Source organism: Trachymyrmex cornetzi, unplaced genomic scaffold, assembly GCF_001594075.2.
Source record: "Trachymyrmex cornetzi isolate Tcor2-1 unplaced genomic scaffold, Tcor1.1 scaffold56, whole genome shotgun sequence".
Classification (NCBI taxonomy): Eukaryota; Metazoa; Arthropoda; class Insecta; order Hymenoptera; family Formicidae; genus Trachymyrmex; species Trachymyrmex cornetzi.
Window position 1 is genome coordinate 1,939,988 of NW_017299871.1, and position 20,864 is coordinate 1,960,851.

The 20,864-nt window shown below is 40.3% G+C and overlaps 2 protein-coding genes across 6 annotated transcripts in view; both read right to left on the bottom strand.

Annotated features, from left to right (window-relative positions):
• Window positions 1-4: 4 nt before the first annotated feature.
• On the bottom strand, window positions 5-15,511 carry Tab2 (TAK1-associated binding protein 2). 5 transcript variants are annotated; one of them, XM_018515002.1, is made up of 10 exons: window positions 14,875-15,510; window positions 5,893-6,031; window positions 4,073-4,577; window positions 2,767-3,135; window positions 2,133-2,357; window positions 1,393-1,541; window positions 1,212-1,305; window positions 872-1,135; window positions 175-231; window positions 5-67 (listed from the first exon to the last, which is right to left on the bottom strand). In XM_018515002.1, the coding sequence occupies exons 2-10, from the start codon at window positions 6,001-6,003 to the stop codon at window positions 42-44; spliced, it is 1,800 nt and encodes a 599-aa protein (XP_018370504.1). In that variant the 5' UTR covers window positions 6,004-6,031; window positions 14,875-15,510; the 3' UTR covers window positions 5-41. The 5 variants fall into 5 exon arrangements, with proteins under 5 accessions (XP_018370504.1, XP_018370502.1, XP_018370505.1 ...); XM_018515000.1 differs by lacking the exon at window positions 5-67 and having other exon boundaries at window positions 77-231; window positions 14,875-15,511; XM_018515003.1 differs by lacking the exons at window positions 5-67; window positions 5,893-6,031 and having other exon boundaries at window positions 78-231.
• A 2,140-nt stretch (window positions 15,512-17,651) lies between these two features.
• Clic (chloride intracellular channel protein 5) overlaps window positions 17,652-20,864 on the bottom strand; it is a 14,929-nt gene continuing 11,716 nt past the window's right edge. The window contains exons 2-4 of the mRNA XM_018515032.1: window positions 19,141-19,446; window positions 18,702-19,028; window positions 17,652-18,501 (exon numbers count right to left, since the gene is read on the bottom strand). Of these exons, the coding sequence (XP_018370534.1) occupies window positions 18,421-18,501; window positions 18,702-19,028; window positions 19,141-19,446 (714 nt within the window). The 3' untranslated portion in view covers window positions 17,652-18,420. The remainder of the gene's footprint in view (window positions 18,502-18,701; window positions 19,029-19,140; window positions 19,447-20,864) is intronic.

The window sequence follows — 20,864 nt, forward strand, 5'->3', positions numbered from 1 at the left end:
ACGTATGTACAGTTTTTTATAAACTTCTAATTCAGTTCGCATCATACCACCCAACTGTGTACTATATCTGGAAAAGTAATACGTCACGATTATTTTTGCAGATAGTGTAAATAACTATTACATTTGCGAAATATTAATCTCGTTTGAATGAAAATATCAATGTGAAATACTTACGCCGTGGCGAAAAATTATGGTGATGGGTTACTCGTATATGAATATCTTGCGTTTCCCCTGAAAATATCAGACTATAAACGTTGTTGTAAAATTAAGTGAAATAATATTACGTATAATTCACTATGCATAAATTCCTTTCCTTACCTCAAGTTAGACTTAAAGATGTATTTCGTCGAAAAATATATATATCAATGTTGTTAATAGCTTAGAAACATATAAAAAAGTATAGCTTGTAAATGAAACGTTAATTCATACAAATAAGTGCGATCAAAATCAGCAAACGCACACACATATTTTAAACAAACAAACGAGAACAGAGTCGCAAGCTCTCTTCTCTTTCATTATGCTTTATTAACATGATTAATATAATTAATCATAATTAAGTACACAGTTTTTATAACATAGTTATAATAGCATATGCTCACACTTTGTTAAAGTTTTTTTTTTTAATACAGTAGAATAAAAAATATATCACTTTCATTTTAGCGCTTCATATTCTCAAAATACAATCGATTAGTGTAATCGCAGGAGACGATCTTCATGAGTTTCCACGAAGGATATATCAAAAGTCGGCATGCTGTTAGGCGACAAGTTATTTTATTTCGTGTGATTGGAATAACGTTCAGGAAGGTTCACTATCACTACGATGACAATGAGGTCGGCGGCAACTCCCTCGTCGGTTTGCCGGAGCTTATACCTGCACTGCTGCGGTTCAACAGTCTCGGCATGTCGCACTCCTCACACTTGTTCATCAATGGATGATTATCAAAAGTGCACATAGTGCAGACCCACGAAGGCTCGTCCCGTTCCTCCTGGTCGTTGTCACTCGTTGGCTGCTCCGATCGCCATGCCGGTGGTTGACTCGGTAAACGCGGCGGTTGTGGATTCGGAGGTCTCGTCGGCAACGACTGGCCGGTATAAATGCCCTGATAAAACTCTTCATTTGTCTCGCCCAATGGCACTGGAAAGTACAAGTTATTCGCCACGAGTCCTACCAAACTTTGTATATACGCAATAACATGATAGGAAATAAATACCTCGTCTGTCTGACCAGTGATCGACTTCTATGGCCAATCTGTCGCACTCGACCTGTAGCATATATATTTCGGTCTTCAGTTTTCTTTTCAGCTCCTGCAAAAATCGCGCATTGAAAATAAAAAAAAAAAGAGAAAACGCATAAAAAAATGATCGATTATCGTTTCATGCAATTGTACGTACTTGAGGCGATATCAAGGGATCCGGTCGAGCTAATGCTTGTACTTCCTTCTTCATCGCTTCGAGTCGTCCTTTCTCAGCCCTGAGCTCCTTGGCAAGTCTCTCCTTTCTAGCCAGTTGCTCCGCGACTAATTTCTTTTGGTGCTCTTCCACTAGAAATTCCAAGGACTATTTTAGTTAGCATGTATATCAACGAAACAAGTCAAACAACTCCAGATCTTACTTCAATCACTTTCTAATTCTACTTTGTTACGAATGATGACTCATAAATTTGATTACATAGCGCCTCGCCTCGTTAGGACTTTATCGATCACGATGACAACGGATTAGATATAAGACAGTTTCAGCTATCGCATCGGATTGACAGTCGCGTTCTCTGCATTGTATCTGCAGCATTATCGCGCTTCTTAATCGCGGATAGAAAAAAAAAGCGAAAGGCCTTCGCGTGTATGCCATTTAACGTAACGGCCCAGGGAACACGTCGGATTCTCACGATCAGAAAAACCGGATCAGGTGGTCCGCGTAGTTGTAACCGCGAGCGCGCGCGGGCTATGTATAGCCCGGAGCGTGGGGTCAGGAATGCGTAAATATCGTTCCCGGCGTTGTGTGCGTGGGCGTAATACGTGCGACCGAGTGACTTCCAGGTAAATATACACGTGCGCGCGATTCTGCAGCGCTGGCGAAAGCGACGGCGAGGATGCGCGCCGACGGCGGTGTCATCCTGTTCCGATCCGTAGGTTCACCTTGGCACAACGGCGATCGATTCCGATCGGAAGCCGTGTGGTCTCCGAGGAAGGAAGAGACGACGCTAGGAGGCCCGACGCCGCTGCTCGTCATGGGTCCGGACGGTGTTGTGGGAAGGCTGCAACCCGGGATGATATTCATCGTCGGTGGTATGGACGGAGTAGTCGGCGCGCTCATCGTCGTCGTGGGCCTTGGCAGTTGGCTAGGCGGTTCTAGAGAAAGTTCTGAAAACGATATGGCAAATCTGTATTAAATAAACCCGTATCTCGTATCAATTTTAATAAAAAATTCTGCGACTAGAGTTAGAGATTGATATTTTTAATTATAATAATTTTATTGCTAATTTTGTTGAACTGTAATTTTATTAAAATTAGAATGAGATGTCTGGGAACACTTCGTGTATATACGCTTACGTTTCATGTTTCTATCACAGAATTTACATAAATTTTATATATAAATTTAATAACGTTCTTTTTTTATATAATATATTTTGTATTCAAAGTTTATGATATAGATAATATTTTATATTTATATACAATATTTCTTTCTCGATGAAACTTCTTTTTAAAATATAAATGAAATTCTTGTCTCCGAATTAAGTCTGGATTGAATTGTTTTAAGTTAAGAACATACCAGGTGACCGTAGTAGGCTTTGAACCCACGGCGGCGGTATGATAGCCATAGGTGGTCTGATCCTCGCCGCCGCCACGCTACCGACGTTTCCAGGACCGATGCTGATCTGCAGGCGGCTCTGAAAGCCACGTGGATCCAAGGACGAGGTCGAGTAGGTTAGACTCGACCCTTCCGATCTGATATCGATTGGAGGTTGCGGCTCAGAGGAGGGCGGCCGGAGGGTCAAACTGACTGACGTATAACTTCGCGTGTGATCGATTTGCGCCTCGGACTTCCCGATGGCTAACAGAGGTTCGGCGTAATGAGACCGTGGCACGACGACAAGGTCGCTTCGTTTACCGGCACCGATCGTCGGTGCCGTTCGAAAATCTGCTGATATAAAATTACGATTAGACAATCATTCTTTAAAAAAAAAAAAATACATTTTTCGCTAAACCTCGCGGATAATTTTAGAGCCGACAGTTGAAACAAACCAAAAGAAGTCGACGGTGTACGATCGAAGTCAATTTAATTTGCGAACTGGTCCGTCTGAGCGGTTGATAAACGGCGATTGCGACAGGAGCTTATGAGCGCGATTAAAATAAATTGTCTCTAATAACATTCGTAATAAACAAGCACGCCGCAAGAGACCAAGATTCAAGAAGAGCGTATCGCGTTGCTATACAATCCGCTTTCGCTTGCAATTATTCTTTTACATCCTTCCACCTTTTCCTATAGTCGTCAGCAAAATATCATCATTCCGCAATCTCTTTTAATTCGATACTATTGTAATTTAATTCTTAGTCTACTGCTGTTGTAATTTAATTCTTAGTATGCTGCTGGATCGTATCACATATTTAACGCTCGGTATTAACATATATAATTATTGTAAGCAGTTTATATCGCATATTTACTGTCTTCTTTCCGAAAAACAATTTACTTTATTATCAATTCTAATAAGTCTCCTTTGATATCTATGCTTTTATTTTTTTATTAAAATATTAACTTAAAAATATTACGCACACTAAAAATATATTAAATTTTAAATATTTATTTGAAAATAGTACCATCTAATATTTATTTATGGTAAATAAATATTTATTCAATAAAAGAAATGATAATTAAATCAAATAAATGGTTCTTGTACAAAATAAATATATCTTTATATTTGGTAAATATTTAGTTGGCACTATTCAAACGATTTATTAAGATTTAGTATATTTTTGTTCAATGCACAAGTCTTTGCTTTACAACTCGGAATGCTCAGCGTTAAATAGTGCGAATACAATATCAATTCCAGCAAGGAGACAACGTCCGTCTTCCGTACCGCGATTGCCCGCGGGGCTGCAGGCGACGTTGACGTTGAGCTCGAAGCCGGACGGCGCATTGCTGCCGTTGCTGTTACTATTGACGGTGCAACCATCGTCGAAGAAACCGCGCGACGTGCAGACAGCCGGCGCAGACGAGGGGGTGGCGACGCCGCTGGACGACGCCGGCGTCGCAGCTGCGACGGCGACGGCGGCAGCGGTGCGGGTGCAACCTACGAGAGGGTAGCGACGGCTCATACCGATGTCCAACGACGCCGGTCGATGCGGACGCTCGACGCTGACGTTGCTCGCGACCGTTTGGTTCATCGGCATACCGGGCAGACAGCAACGCTGCTGCGATGCGAGTTGTTGCTCTCGTTGTTGTGCTTGCGGTTGCTGCGGCTGCAGCAATAGCGGCTGTTGCATCCCGGTACTGGGGGCCGGGGGTGGAAACGCGCCCGGTGACGGACGGGACTCCTGGGTGGCCCGCAGGCTTCTCGCGCATGTCTCCCGGTCGTGACTGTTCTGCAACGCACACGTATCTGGAGTCAGCTTGCCGCCGATTGTCACCGATGTTGATTCCGGTTTAGGAGACACCCCGTGGAACACGAGTCCGTATTTCTTTTCGAGGGCCGCCTTCCGAAAGGAATCGCGTCGCGCGATCGCTTACAGTTAATCGCTCATATTAGACGCGTGTATGCCAAAATATCAAAACCGGATGTTCCATCTGACTGTAATCTCTTTGGCTAATAATTATAATATGAATTTCGACCAGTAAGAATAAATTTAAACAAGAGAAATCCTTTGTTCGGTCAAAACGGATTTTAGTGCTTAAATATTTGGCGTGAATTTATACATATATATATATATCCAATTCTCTGTGCAAACTACTTTTTCCCTTTGGTTAATTTAAATGCAATTTTTCATCGATATAAAGAACGTCATCTTTTCAATTTGTAGTACATGGAAAGAACGGTTTTGCTGAAGTCTTTGAAAATAATTTTGTTGGGCTATCAAAATAATTATGTAAGACACTCAAGCTGATTGTAAGAATGTAAAAATTTTTTGCTTATATCTTTGAGTTTTCTACGTAATTATTTTGATGATCCAACAAATTATTTTCAGATCTATATCTACTTGAATTTTTAGATACTTCAGCAAAATCCTTCTTTCCGTGTATAATCTATTTGCCAAGGTTGTAAGTAAAATTCTATTAAAGTCCAATTCCAATTGCAGAATGTGCCTTTCATCGTTTGTCTCCTTTCCTGAAATTTAACACATCTGAACGTTATTGTCGAAGAAAAATGATTTTCAAATCGATTAATTCGAATATGACGAAGGGAACATCCGGTGATTCTAGGAGAGGACCTAACACACACTTAAACAACATTACACACAGGTTCCACGCTCGTGCAAATGGGTTTAGCGATGCATGGCAGAGGCGAGGAAGGAGAGAGGATACATGATTATTAATCCTTGTTAAATCGCACGTCGGAAATCGCGTTGCAGGCACCGGCGGTTAGTCGTTATTGCGGCGACCAGGGACGACTAGAGTTCCTCGAGTAAGAAATTGAACAATTTCTAATTGGTCTGCCATACTTTAAGCAGAACCTGCTTAAGATAGAATGAGATAAATATATAAGATATAGAAACAGATGCTTCTACCTTAAGCGTGTCCAGAAAAATATGGCGAACCAAATGCATGTGGGGTCCATTCTCTAACTTGAGAATCTCTAGGGGCTACGAGTTAGTTGAGCGAGTCTCTTGAGAAGACTCGTGTCCGAGACGAGGGTCGGTTTAATAGGGCCACACTCCTAACGGACAAAGGCCACCTGTGTACCTGGGCGATGCACTGGGAGACGACGTGATCAGGGAGCGCGGGGAACTGCTGCTTCAGCTCGTGGAACAGCTGCATGATAGTGATGTTAGAGCAGTGGCACTCCCCCATCATGGGCCCCCATCCTCCTGGCAGGGCCTACCTGCAGGTGCCAGGTATATCATCGTTACATGTCGTCGGTCCTCTACAACTTACTGTCGGACCGATACAAGGTGGTCGGTCGGTCGGTCGGTCGGTCGGTCGGTCGTTCATTTAAGCTAATAACTCGCGCCAAGAGGGATACGCCGCCCCGTCTCTCGCGATACGACCGTAATACCGTCGCGATGACGAGAGAAACGAGCCAAGAGCGCTCGTAATAACGCGATCCGGAAGCTTTCCCAGAAACGTGGATATTTTATAATTCATTGGATGCGACGAGTTGGGCCGCATCCAGATCGAATACTTCTCGTCGACTCTGTCTCGGAGACAGATCTCGGCGACGTCGAGATGAAAATCGCGGTAATCGGTGATGGGCTCTCGAGTCGATGTGCGACGGAAGGAAGGACGGAAAAACGAGAGAGCGACCGTGGAACCTGGCAACCGGAAAACGTGCGATCGCGCACATATTATTTCTTTTTCGGAGGCGACTTCGGCAGGTGCGACGCGTTACTCTTGAAACTTGGATCTTCCTTTCGCCCCTTCGACATGCCAAGCAGGAAAGACGGAAGCTTTTCCACTCCCTTCCATCCCCCTGTCTCTCTCTCTCTCTCTCTTTCTCTTTCTCTCTTTCTCTCTCGATGGCATATCTTATCGTATTTATAAACCCGCCTGGCTGACCCATTTTTCAAGAGTAACGCACAAGTCGAACCAAGTTGTTTGCCTGCTTCTACACAGTAATGAATGAGAAGTTCTGATCGTTATCTCGCAGAAATCAAGCCCCGTATCGCGCGGAAATGTATACATTATTCTTTTCACACAAGTTAATAATTGAAATACAATCGATACCATCTAATAATATACGGCGAAAGAATCGAAACTTTAATACGTTCCATTAACATTCTCTGATATCTGTACATCGACGTCTGCGACGTCTGCGATCTTGGCCCTATCTCCTATAAATAACGGTCGAAAAATGATAACTACAGGCACACGATTAAGGAGAAATCTAAATACGTGTGCTTACGCACGAGGTGAATCATCGCAGAGATTCTTTTCGTCAAAAACTGCCAAAATCCGCGCAGGCTAATTTGAAATTCCCGATCCTATTCCCACGCGGCCGATCGCTCCACGACACCCGCTACATCGCGGAATTGGCAGCCACGTAGGAAAACGGTGGACACCTGTGCGGTGTACCACGTAAGAGTGCCACATAATTATTAGCCGGCACCGAGGAACGCGCGCCACGCGCTCGCTCCCGCCAACAGTCGTGATGAAATTTTCCGAATAATATCATATATTATTTGCGAAAAAGACCGCCTGCTCCTTGGTCATGGAAACAAATCGCACGGAAGAGGCAAAAATATACACCCTGAAAAAAATTATATTTTAATAAATATTTCTTTGAATAGTTCCAAGTAAATATTTACAAAATGTATTTCTATGTTTGATACAGAATACATTAGTTCGATTAGACTATCATTTTTGTATTAAGTAAATATTTATTTACGATAAATGATTACTGGTACTATTCGAAGAAATATTATAAATATGTATTCAGATTTAATAAAATCAAAATATAACAGCAAAATACAAATGGGCGTTAGGAGTCAGCGCTGGATATTATATTGCGCAATGCTAACTAATACCTATTAATGTGTCACAAATTCAATTTTGTACGCTTCGGCTCACTATTTGAGCCATCCTCAGTGATAAAAAATTACCACTTATCGCATTATAAAATCTGCCAAACTGCGTCTCGCACAATCATAGTTCCGACCTCCAATAATGCAATCGCCCATTTATATTTTGCCGTTATAATGGCTCACTATTTGAGCCATCCTCAGCGATAAAAAATTACCACTTATCGCATTATAAAATCTGTCAAACTGCGTCTCGCACAATCATAGTTCCGACCTCCAATTATGCTAACGCCCATTTATATTTTGCCGTTATTTTTGTATTGTATTAATTTAAGGAGTCTATAAATTTTGTATTTTTCTTTACTTAGATTTAATAAATTCTTTTCAGTATACCAAAAAGAATATTGCAATAAAAATAGCTTCGATCGGACAAAAATATTGCAGGACCAGTATAAGTAATTTTGATGGAAAAAAAGAAAATATATTCTCCTCCGCAAATTACCGTCGACTTCCTTTTTGATCTGATCACGAAATGCTTTTCTCCGGATAATTTGTCTGTTTTCTCGCGAGCTCGCGATTGGCAAACGGCGCGACGCCAATTCGATCGGAAAAGACTTCGAGACTTCAGAGGGGACGAAAAAGCTTCAGTTGCGTGGAATTTACACTTGGAGCATAGCCACGCGGCGCGAAATAAAGTGCTAGAATTAATAATCTCCGTCGCTTCCTTTTCTTTCGTCTATTCGCACCTGGCGAGACGGCGGGTCAGGTGAACGAGGCATCAATCAGAGAGAAAAGTATTTATTGGCACGCCTTGTCCTTTTTGTCCGTTTCTCTTGAAATGATTAATTAATGTCATCTAATATAAGTATTTCACAGTGCTATTAAAATGTGCATTAATATCTTTTTTTTTAAATACTCTCTAGATGAGAAAAAAACATGGTTCCATGTTGCGCGTGATACAAATTTTGTATAAAGCTCGCATTATCTTTCGCATTTCTGCCTATTATTTCAGACTCGCTTGTTCTTTCGTTTCTTTGGCAGGTAACTCGCTCTTCCTCTTGAGATTTTCGAAAACAAGTCTACATGTAAATGAGCGAAATGTAAATAAATGCGAGTGGGCAGATGGCACTCAAAGATGGTGGCCGCGCGAATTCGTTCCGGCTCTGTTCGCGAATCTCGACTAGCCGAATAAACGAATCCGCTCGTGCCAAAGGCATTTTTTCACTATAGATGTAATCGGATGCCGTTGCCATATCCTGCGCGAATTCCATCGGAATAATTATCGCAGGAAGGATGAAGAGGAACAGTAAATCAAATATGAGATAACATTTTTCATCTCACGCAAAATTATTCATCAAACTGAACATATTTAAGCTATAACTGGTATAAAGGTGAATATTATACAAAATCGAAAAGCAAGCGTTTAAACAAATTTCACGAAAGAGAGCTCCACGTCGAGGTGATAAAAAAAAATAGCTAGAATACATAACATTTCAATAAAGAAGTAAAGTCACATAAAATCTGTTTTTATTCCTACACCAGACTGCACTGGAATCTTTTTTCTCGCTTTCACCAAACATCAAACATATGTCTATTTCACTTTAAGTTCTAAAAGTGTATACTAGTTCAGCTAAAGAAAACAGATCTAAATATTGAATAAAGACAGACGAAGACTCTACCGGAAAGCGGAAAGTTTCAGGATTCCTCTGACGGCGACAGGGACGTTTTAAGAGGGGAACGAGAGCATCGTTCGCGTCGGGACAAGCGAAAAAGGAAAAGCGGAATTCCAAGCTGCTGAGAAGATATTTGTGTCATGAAATACCCGAGAGACACGCGTACACATAGACCGCGGCTGTTTTCGTCTGGGCCCCGTGTAAATTTGTAGAAATGAAGGAAAAGCGGCAAGATCCTCCTGGTATTTCCACGTCCCCGCCCTCAGTTTTGTTTTATTCCACACGGAATTATTCTCAGGTACGTCGCGAAAATCCCGAATCGAAGTCCCGAATGTCTTACGAGAGCGGCTGATCGGCAGCGACGGTATTTCGCGTTAATGTGACGAAAAATTATAATTTTGCGTTTACGATGATGTGGTTTTTCGAGAATGAGAACCGAGGGAAAGGAAAGTTTCCTCGCGAATTCGATCAGGATTGCCACAAATTCCTCGTCCTAAAATTCCATAACTTTTTTCCTGATTTCTAAACAAAATTTCACATTAAACAATTTTTCATGATTATTTTCAATAATATTTTGACATTTTTTGTATTTTCATTCTGATTTGGAAACCATTAAATATTAAGTTGACAGAGCAATTTAACATAGCAATGTAACAATAACAAATAAAAAAGGGCGCACCTTTTCCCGCGCTGACTCTCATTAGCCTTAATTTTATTGTTACTTGTTATTGTAAAGTTTGAGAGTCCAAATTAAATTATATTTTGTTTAAATAGCAATATAAATTATTATTAATGTGATGCTGACACGTGTAATGCTGACGCGGCTTGCATTTAATTGTTAGGTTGACAATATTCCAAAACTGCTCAGGTGTGATGTACGCATATCAAATTTCTTTAAAACCAAGAACTTTTATCTTTCATAAAATTTTACAAAATTCCCTTACTTTCCCTGATTTCCCTCACCGTTTTCAATCGCCTTAACATTTCCCTGATTTTAAATTTTGTGACAACCCTTGATGTACAGTGACAATCATATTAATTATCAAGAAATTGTACGGTGAATCGCACGTCTCTGAAAGTACAGCTATTCGACACCTGTTGCTCGCGACGAGTCCACGAGAGCTAATTGCTCATAATAACGTCTAATTATCAGTGACGTACAATTAGATCGGCGGTGGAATAGATTCGCAAACATGCTCTCAAATATTTTCCTAAATATATTCGGATGTTGACTTTATTAAATTAAATATTATTACACACACACACACAAATTCATTCATAAAAATCGTCAAAGGGATAGGCCGGACGATCGGCGCAATTCAACGCCGGCGTCGCGACGCTCCTTCGACATCTCGTGGAAATCCAACGTGATTCGATCCGCGCTGAGGAGTTTAACGTACGTCGAGGACTACCAGACGAAAATAAGGAACTAAGAATAATAATTGACGAGGGACGCGCACCGTTAACGTTAAGCAGAGCTGTACGATAAGTCGCTCTGCCGCGCCGGCAAAAATAAACGCAAAACTATACTGAAAATAATATCACATTTTTCGTCCCTCCCGCGAGGGAAAATCCGCAAAACACGGCCACCGTCGTCGCCGTCTGCAGACGTACAAAGTCAGTTGGACCCGGCCTTTTCGACCGGTAGAATTTAAATAGGTTAAATGCCGTTAAGTTCAAGACGCAAATCATTTAATTAACTTAATTAAATCGAAGAATATCTTCAAGAGAATATTGCATAAAAAAATAATAATTTAATATATTAAAACGATACAATATTTTTAATATATCAGTTAATAAGGTGTTAAATTATCTCAAGATCGCTCTCGTAATTTGCCCTCGAAATTGATATCAATTCTCGGAACGGCTGTCTCTCTCTTAAACGTAAACATCTTCGGTCTTTAAATTCGAATTCCGTGCAATTACACACCGACGGAAACTTTCACCAGACGCGATATTTTCGCGCACGTCTCGATGATCCATTAAGTGAAATTACTGGGTAAGTTTAGCATCAATTTATCAGTGATTACGCAAATTACTGTCATCACTCACTTCGCGGAGAGAAAGGTAAACATTTTTCCTTCTCGCCAAACGAATGAATCGCAGGATCTCGCTATGCTTCGAAATGTGATTTAACGCACGAAAATTAATTAGAGTCGCTGGTATCTTAATTCGAGTGACGAATTGTTAAGAAAAAGAAACGCAATTACAATAATAATTAGGATATTATGACATCTTTCGTGATTTTTATATTACAGAATTTAAATCAGTTAAATGCCGTCAAATTTAACGCAATTCGCATAATTAACTTAATTAGCTTAATTAAATCAAAGAATATTTTTAAAAGACTATTATATAAAAAAATAATAATTTTAAATACCAAAACATTACAATATTTTTTATGTATCAATTAATAAGAATATTAAACAAACGATATTAGAATGTTATTAAGGTGTCTTACAATATTAAAATATTATTAAGGTGTTTATAATACAATGATAAGATTAAAAAATAACGATATCAAATGGAGAAGCTCGTAATCTATCAAACGAGTTCCCGGCGGAATTGATGCCAACGGTTACGGCGCCCTTAAATATGAATCTACTAAATTCTCTGATTGATATTTAATCACGTAGCCACGTCCGCTCCAAGCTCGACGGCACGTCGATCGGCGCCCCAGGACGTCTCAATCGCAGGAAACGAGAACCTGACCCCGATGGTTGGCCAATCGTCGCTAGTATGTACTCCGACTTTAAATAAACCGACGCAGCGAGAGGCGTAACGCTCCACCGCGAGCTTGTTATGACAGGCACGCGATACATTTGTTTTATGGCAGGGCGTTAAATTGATGCAGTGGCAGAAACTGACCGCGATCCGCCGTACAATTGATACTCTCGCTTCCTATTCTCCTTCTCTCTGCTTCACCTGCTTGTCAAACGGAAAGTGGATCCTTCTGCAGCCACATTATTGAGGGTTCTAAATGAAGCTCTTGCGATTCGCAACGATTTCTTAAATGCAAAGAGTTGGATCTTACAGTAAAAAGATATTTATCGTTCGTATGCGCTTAATGTCCGTTTAAAACTGTCAGAGTTTCGTTTCGAAACTCTCAATAATGAGAGAAATCTCAATAATGTAGATACAAAAGGGTCTATTGACAGATAATAGAGAGAAGGAGAATAGAAAGAAGTATCAGTTTTCACCTTTTTTTAATTCTAAAAAAATTATGAGTAAGTTGAATCGAGATTAATGTTAATCTACAATGATGGAAACACACGGGAAGAATGTTTTTGCTGAAATACGTATCTAAAAATTTATCTAGCTACAGATCTGAAAATAATTTCGTTGAGCTATCAAAATATTTATGTAGAATGTTCAGGCATGATGAAGAATGGTGCAAAAAATTTCGATATTCTAGCAATCAGCTTGAGCGTCGTACACAATTATTTTCAGATCTGTAGATAAAATTTTTAGATACTTGATCAACAAAATTCTTTTCGTGCGACAGAAGTAATAATGTAGCCAACTTGATAATCAGATTCGCAACGAGAAATATCGCCTATGAAAGCGGTAAATGTTCGCGATACTCAACTGGAATTATTAGAGTGTCGATCGCATTAAAAGAAGCTCGCTTGTTTATGTTTGCCTCGTAACAGGTTTAAAGCATGACGTCGAACGTTTTTACGCGAACGCGCATAATTCTTACCCACGCGCGTGGCAACTCGCTGTGCAAACGGCCGCCTCGTGACAGATTATCTTTGTGTAACATTATCATAAATCTTGCACAACTATCGAAACCGGTGTGACGCGGGCGAAACATTCTACGATCCGTCGTCGTACGGCTAAAGATAATCCTATACCGTTCCGCGTCACGCTGTGCTCTGACAAAACCGGAGATAAGCGTACATGTATTAACGAATATGTATATCAAATGAATGAACATACATTAATATTAATTAAGAAGTAGAAATGACGAAGGTTAACCATCAACTGCACGGAGAGAATTTTCTTTTAAAATTTACCCTGAAAATATGACAGTCGTGGGACAACATTAAATCCGTCGTCGTACGGCTAAAGATAATCCTATATCGTTCCGCGTCACGCTGTGCTCTGACAAAACCGGAGATAAGCGTACATGTATTAAGCGTACATGTAATAAATTAATAACGAATATGTATATCAAATAAATGAATATGCATTAATATTAATTAAGAAGTAGAAGTGACGAAGGTTAACCATCAACTGTGTAAATGTGGAATTTCTGGGACCCCTGCCATACGTTTTGTAATTTTGAATTATGTATTCCTTTCTTGAACCGGTATTCATAGTCGATTCTTATATTTGAGGCTCTATTAAGTAGTCTTAAGATGTCATAAGCCAATCAGAGGACTGTATTAGCATCTTGAGAAATTACTTAAGACGATCTTAAAATAAAAACCGACTATGAATACCGGCCGGTCTTACAAAAATAAATAAAACGATAATATGCAATGCTGAGAAACATCAAAAAATGTAACGTGATAAAGACTGAAGAGTAATTACAACTATTTTTCTTTTTCTCTCATATGAGAAAAGAAGTCCCATTTTATTCTCTAAAATTTTTAGGGTAAATCTGAAGAGTGAAATTTTGCTTTCAAAGATCAAGTTACTCTTTTTCAAAACTAGCTCAATTTTCACTCTTTAGAGTGGGATTTCACAATTAAAGAATTTAAAGAATGCGATCGCTCATGTGTAACGTTCACAATTAAGAGTTACATTAATTATTACAGTAATTATCCGTGACTGGTGATTGATTTTTACCGGTGCCATTGAAACCTTTTAAGAAGCTTGCAAAAGACAAGTGTCGTCTAATATGAATTTTTGAATGATATATAATATAAAGTCAAGTTTAATTTACAGTGTGCTCTGTGCTTTTTGTTTCTTACATTTTATCTGTTTTCCCCATTAAAATTAAACCCGATTAGTAGGAAACAAGCATAAGACTCGGTTTCACTGTAATGTAAACATTAATCTCGATTTAACTTACTGTTTATCCTTTTCTAACGTCAATTCTTATCAATGCAGATTAACTTTAATCTCGACTTAATTTACTTACATGCATCCTTTTCTTAAAACTAGTAAAAGATAAAAGTAAGTTAAACAAGATTAAAGTTAATTTGCATTGGTAGGAACAGACATAATTTTTAGAAAAAGATAAAGAACGAATTGAACGAGATAAAATGTTATATCGATGGAACCGGGTTTAAAACGGTGTTCCTGAGATCTCGAAGCCTCCTCGCGGAAGCGCATTGTTGTCGCGGCGCGTATCCATCCGGTGCATTCCGTCGCAGGTGTATTTTGGTGCCGCGTGGAGTGCCCGCCGCCGCGAGTAAAAGTCAGAGAGCGCGCTCCGTTTCTTTCCCCCTTGTTCCTTCACGACGCGGTGGAAGCGACGGATGAGACGCCACCGTCTCGCCACCGCCGTCGTCCACGCCGACGACGACGGCGGCGATCGCCCTGGAGCGCCGCTTTTAGATCCGAACTTTAGTCGGACTCACCGGACGGCAACCATCGGGAGACGTCCGACGGGCGATGTTGTTGTGCACTTCCTCCTCTTCCTCTTTACTACACACCTACACCTCGTCCGTGCCGGAAGAAGGAAGGGACCAACCCTGTGATCGTTCGCCAAGAAGATCCCGTCTAGAAGAGCCCGGATCTATCTCGTGGAAACTCGCTTTTCGTCTCTCGTGGAGATTTCACCTGTCACCGTGCACGATCGTGGTACACGCGAATCGTGTGATGATCTTTTAGTCTCTCTCTCTCTCTCTCTATCTCTCGCGTCCTGTCCTCCCACTCACGCTTTTCTTTCTGTCTTTTCCTTTCTTCCTGTGTTTCTAGCCACACTGATTTCGCGTTTTCTCTTTCAAGAGCCGACGAGCGGAGCAGCTACCGTCCGTCGGGGCCACCGATCAGCTGTGCACTGCGTACCGACCACCGCGCTGCTCGGCCGCGACTTTCGTCCCGGCGCGTCGCGACGCCTTGCGTCGCGGACGACGGCGGACGCGGTGTCTCGCCGGTGATTTAATATTTTGTCGATTTCTCCGGAGCGAAACGATCACGAACGTCGACGACCGCACGAAGCGATGGGAGCTCGCGCGATCACGTAGTCAAGATGGCCGTCGATAAGAATAAAGCGGCCGTCCCTATTTATGAATGGAAGTCGCGTCACGACAGCTCGCCGCGGTTATGAGGAACGAGAGGCGTCGAGAGGTGGGATGGCGGTCGCTGGGAGAGAGAGGAGTCAGGAGGGACGCGACGTCCGCGCGCTATTTTCGATCGCGTACGAGACATGGACACCGACGCACGGCATCGCGACGGATACGGTCCTCCTTTTCTCGCCGTGTATCTGATTCCGCCTGGCGTTTCTTCCTGCCACAATTCTCGCGTGGAAACTACTCGAGGACAATTGAGAGATTTAATATTCGTTTCTGCCAATATTTAATTTAATTTCAACTACTTAACTTCATTTCTTTTTAGTTCTACAGCCCGGTTCTACAAACGTAAGATTCAACTTTTTAATCTCGGTTTAACTATTACTATTTATCTTTTTCTAATTCTTAGAATTAAAGTTAATTTTACATTTGCAGAACCTTAAAAATTGGAAAAGGCGAAGAGTTGAATCGGGATTGAAGTTCTATATCGATAGGAATGAACATAAAGCTCGATTCTAATGTAAAATTAATTTTAAATCGATTCAATTTACTTTTTGTCCGAGTTAATCTTACATTGATGGAACTGGGCCTAATCTGGCAAAATTAAATCGACGAAAACAGAAAGAGAATTACAGCAAGAATTGCAAAGATATTTCGTGTTGAAGAGATGTTCTCTACATTCTCTCATCATGACTGCATAGTTAAACTTACCTGACTTATTCTGCTCCGGTTTTTTCTTCACATCTTCTCTTTTCAAGACCTCATATATTTCATTCATATTTTCTCCATATCTTTTAGGATGACGCTATTGAAATAACACCGGATACTTTTTAATTAGTGGCATAACACTATTTGTCTTTCTTGCCATTCCACGAGTAATAAAAGATGTTTTCCATTTAATGATACAAGTCAACACAAACATCATTCTATTCTTCTTGACGTTCAATGATTAATAAGGGCAGGACGACACTTGTGTCAACTTGTGTCACCAACTGGAAAATACCCAAAGATAGAATAATACTTGTGTATTATGTCATTCAATGGAAATTATCCACTGTAATGACCACTGGGTTCTTTCCATTTGGTGACACGAGTCTATACAAAAGTGTCATTCTTCCTTTGTTACTCATTGTGTCGAGAAAAATAGAATGTTTGTGTCGACTCGTGTTGTTAAATGAAAAACACCATTGCCACTAATGTACGTTAACTTTAATCTCGGTTCAACTTACTTTTCATATTTTCCTATTTCTAAGAATTCGAAAAAGGTGAAAAATAAGCTAAACCGAGATTAAAATTATTCTACATCGATGGAAACAGGCATAAATAAAATGTATGCTTTCTGTTCGTCCTTGTTACTCATATTGAGATATAGAAATATCAATATCATATATATATAACAAAAAAATAGCGCCCAGATATCATATATAAAATTATAACATTTTATGTTATATTAGATAGGAGGACTTAGCTTACGTCGCGCTGTGATAAATGACGAGTGCTTCAGGCATTACTGTAAACACTGGTATATTGACTTCTACGGATATATAAACCAAAATTAATATAATAATACAATAGTAATAATAATAATTATAATAATAATAGAATTACTAATGCGGAATAGACAGTTGCATACGAGTTGCACTGTTGTTCGATTTTCTGTTTTCTGGAACAGTGGATTAGTGGAAATAAGCGGAGTCGAGCACCCGGACGCTGTTATTTTAAATGTTTTCGTGGCTCGGGGGAAAACAATTGTGAGAATTGTTTGCACTCGTTCTCTACTTGTAAATCAGTAAAAGTGCTAACGATGAATAACACAAGATGTCTCGAACCACGCTGCGGAATCCAGAAGAAACGTACGCATTCTGGATCACGTGTCTCGCGAGAGATACAGCAAAAAAAAAACGAATTCTTTCTTCGCCATATATAACGATAACATGTTTCTTGTTTTCTGTTGTGCAATCATGTTTAAGAACATGAAGATATGTTAAACAAATTTATAATTCCGAACGTATCTTTCTTATTAATGCAAATATCTCGATCATGTTTAAGTATTTCATTACTGTAGTTCGTGATAATGAGTGGCTGAATGAAAACGATGGAAAAAAGAGAAATCTAAACGTTTAAAAAGATTTACGCAAGTTTATTAATAATGTTGAAAACATTTTATCAAGCATTCTAGGATTATTTTATCTACTTGATTTACTTAATCGTATATAAGAATAATGCTTAGGAATAATAATTATTATCCAAAGGATAATTTCTATTAAGATTGCAAAAATATTAATGGCACCAATTTGGTTCTCTCAAATGCATACGTTTCTTTTGCATTATTGGTGTTAATTTCCATGATTGTTGCTATCAGAGAATGACAAAATCATTATCGTTTTTTATAGTAAACTTAATCCTTGGATTAACAATAGCAAATTAAAATTTTATAATACTACTCAGGTCAAAACTACGTACGCGTGCTGTACATAGTGGAAGAAAAAGAAAATAAAGGAGAAGAAAAAAAATGGAGAAAATCAATATTCTCTATCATTTTTAAGATTTTGAATTCCTTAATGCATTTATGTATGTTTTCGCGTCGTTTGCGGTAAAAAAGCTAATCCGTTTACACCTGACTTGATCCCATAAGAAAGGGATGCGATTCAGCAATAATTGCTTAGCAAAAGATATAAACTAATCAATGACGGCGACGACACGAGCTCACGACTCGAAAGACGAGAGTTTCAACGGTAGAATCCTCGTTTGTTTTCGATGCTACTGTTGGACATATTAAATTACAAAATGCATGCCGTTGAAACTTAGTCGAGGCGATTCACCGTCTCGCTAGGCCGATCTCGATGTCTAATCGAAGTCACGCGATCGCAGACTCGCCAAGGAAGGTCCGACCTAGTCATCGTTGACCTCGATCGGAATACTCGTAGTGAAGGTCGGCGTCTCCAACTCCTCGTGCTTCTTCATCTTCATACTCTGCAAGAAACGAGATTCGCAGTTGTATTGGTCGAGGACATGGGAAAAGTTATGGTTTACTGCGCGGCGAATGGGATTGCGTCATTGCGCGACACACGAATTAAAGGCGTGAATTAAAGACGTGAATTAAAGGCTTGTCGAAAAGCGCTAATTATTTAGCTGAACGCGAATGCAATTAGAGATCCATCCGTGCGTCTTACCTGTTGCAGTTTATAGTGATTAATGATATCTTGATCGGCTGGGCAGCTCTGTAGGAAAGCGTCGAGCCTGTACATGTGATGCATGTACCGCCACAGATGTACCAGAGTCTCCGGTATCTCGAAGTCGGCAAAGTACTTGCCGGCGACCCTGATGTGCTGCAGCCGCGGCATCAGCTCGCAGTCGAAGCAGCACATGGTGTCACCAGTGAGGAAGCGCGTACCTTTGCGACCCAAATGTTCATCGATCTTACGCAGATGGGCCATCAGCGAGGAGGACTTGGGATCCTTGTCCTTGTCCTTTGCGTTCAGTAACAGCAGCTTGAGTTTCTGTAAAACGAATGGACATGTAATTTCTCTCGTCTCGCCAGAGAAAAGAGTATAATTCGACAACTCAGTTTCCTGATTAGTTTCACTCTCGACTGGATTGATCAACACTCACGCTGAACAAGTTCTCCACAAGAGTAGCCACTTCCTTATCCTGTACAAACAGATTGTGCCCGCCAGGGATATTCTTCATGATGTGCCGTTCGATCTTTTCGTTTTCCAATATCGCGTCGCCGTTGTCGATCAGGATAGGCGGCGGCGTGGCCTGGAAGTTGGTGCGAAAGTCGGGCGGTGGTTTCTGCATGTCCACGGTGGTCACCTTCAAGGAAATCGTCTTCAGCTCCGCTAAGAGATATAGATCCATGAAATATTCCTGGCAGAAGAGACAGGCACCCTTTCGACGGCCATCGATCGTCGACGCCTAAAAGCGATATTTTTTTTTCATTAATTAACATCGAGAGATAAATATAAATAAAATTTCTAGTTGGCTAAGACATATATATTTAGAATTAAAAAAATATATGTGATACTCAAATCTATTTTAGATTCAAGAATACAGATATTATTACGATTTGAAATATGTCTATTTTTTTTTACATGAATTATTGTATTACATCTCGTTATTTTTCGCAGTAAATGCTGCATTTTGCGACTATTATTAACGTTAAAACTGGCATGTAAATTCTGTGGTATCTTGCGGGTTCGATTATCCTGTCTATATCTCTGGGCGATAAGAGGCTGACGTCAGCCAACAACTAGTTCACGAATCCAACAACGGCGAAACGCGCGAATCTTCGTGTTTGCGAGTGATGAGCAAACCCAACCCATTAGTCAAACCCTCGATCGACGTCCCACCACCGCACATTTTTTTTACTGCTCGATCGGCCGAATCGAGAGAGTACCGAACTCGCTAGAGCACGGCGCACTCGTTTCCCCGATGTCACGGTTTATTTATTCGCTCGTCTCTGACGTCCTAACTGCGTTTGCGTTCATGGCCATCCTGAAAAACCTTACGCAATCTACAAATCAAAATTATCTTCTTTTTTCGTCGATGTGTTATTTTTCGACGTAGATTCTGATATTTCCCAAGCTAGAAAACGTGTGCATCTATCAGAGCTATTACTTTTGACAACTTTGAAGATTCAAAGCTTCGAAAGAATCCAAATCTTTTCGAAGTTTACTCCGAATTTTTGAAGTTTAAAGTGCCTTCGAAGCTCCGAATAGATTACGAAACTTTAATCTTTGAAGCTTCGAAGCTCGACTTCTATCGTCAAAAAAAAACGTCGAAAAATAAACGTTTACCGTCTAAAACTTTTAGAGTAAATCTCACTTTGAGTGAAATCTCACTCTTAAAGATGAAAAATTGAGCCACTCTCTCTTTTTCAAAACTGACTTAATTTTAATCTTTAGTGAGATTCCACTTCAAAGAATTTAGACAGTACATCATCACTATCAGGGAAATTCGATTTTTTGTCTTCTAACCCGGCGGCTTCAACCATTCAATTAATTTTCCTCTGACATTTGATATTCTACAATTGTACACCTCTCGTGCCTTCATACTTTTTAACCTTTGATCGTTTCAAGAATTATTGCATGATATTGCATCTAATACACCGTATCTAATGGACAATCGCGCGAATATCTTTCGTTATATGACATTCCCTCTGATCGTTATCCCCGATACTTTGATCCTTTACCCAACCGATGGAAGCTAAACAACCCACGCATTGTGTAACGTAATCGTTCTCTCCTCGGACAGGCCCGACCACGATTCGATTCGAGCAAATTGAATCTCGGCAGTTTGCCAACTCTCTCTCTCTCTCTCTCTCTCTCTCTCTC

Excerpts from the sequence above, each read along its gene's own strand:
- Tab2 (XM_018515000.1), bottom strand. The coding sequence starts at position 6,003 with ATGATGGGGGAGTGCCACTGCTCTAACATCACTATCATGCAGCTGTTC. Across the intron at positions 3,136-4,072 it reads CAGCCCCGCGGGCAATCGCG|ATTTTCGAACGGCACCGACG; the intron begins GTACGGAAGACG and ends TTATATCAGCAG. Across the intron at positions 2,358-2,766 it reads AAGCCTACTACGGTCACCTG|AACTTTCTCTAGAACCGCCT; the intron begins GTATGTTCTTAA and ends TATCGTTTTCAG.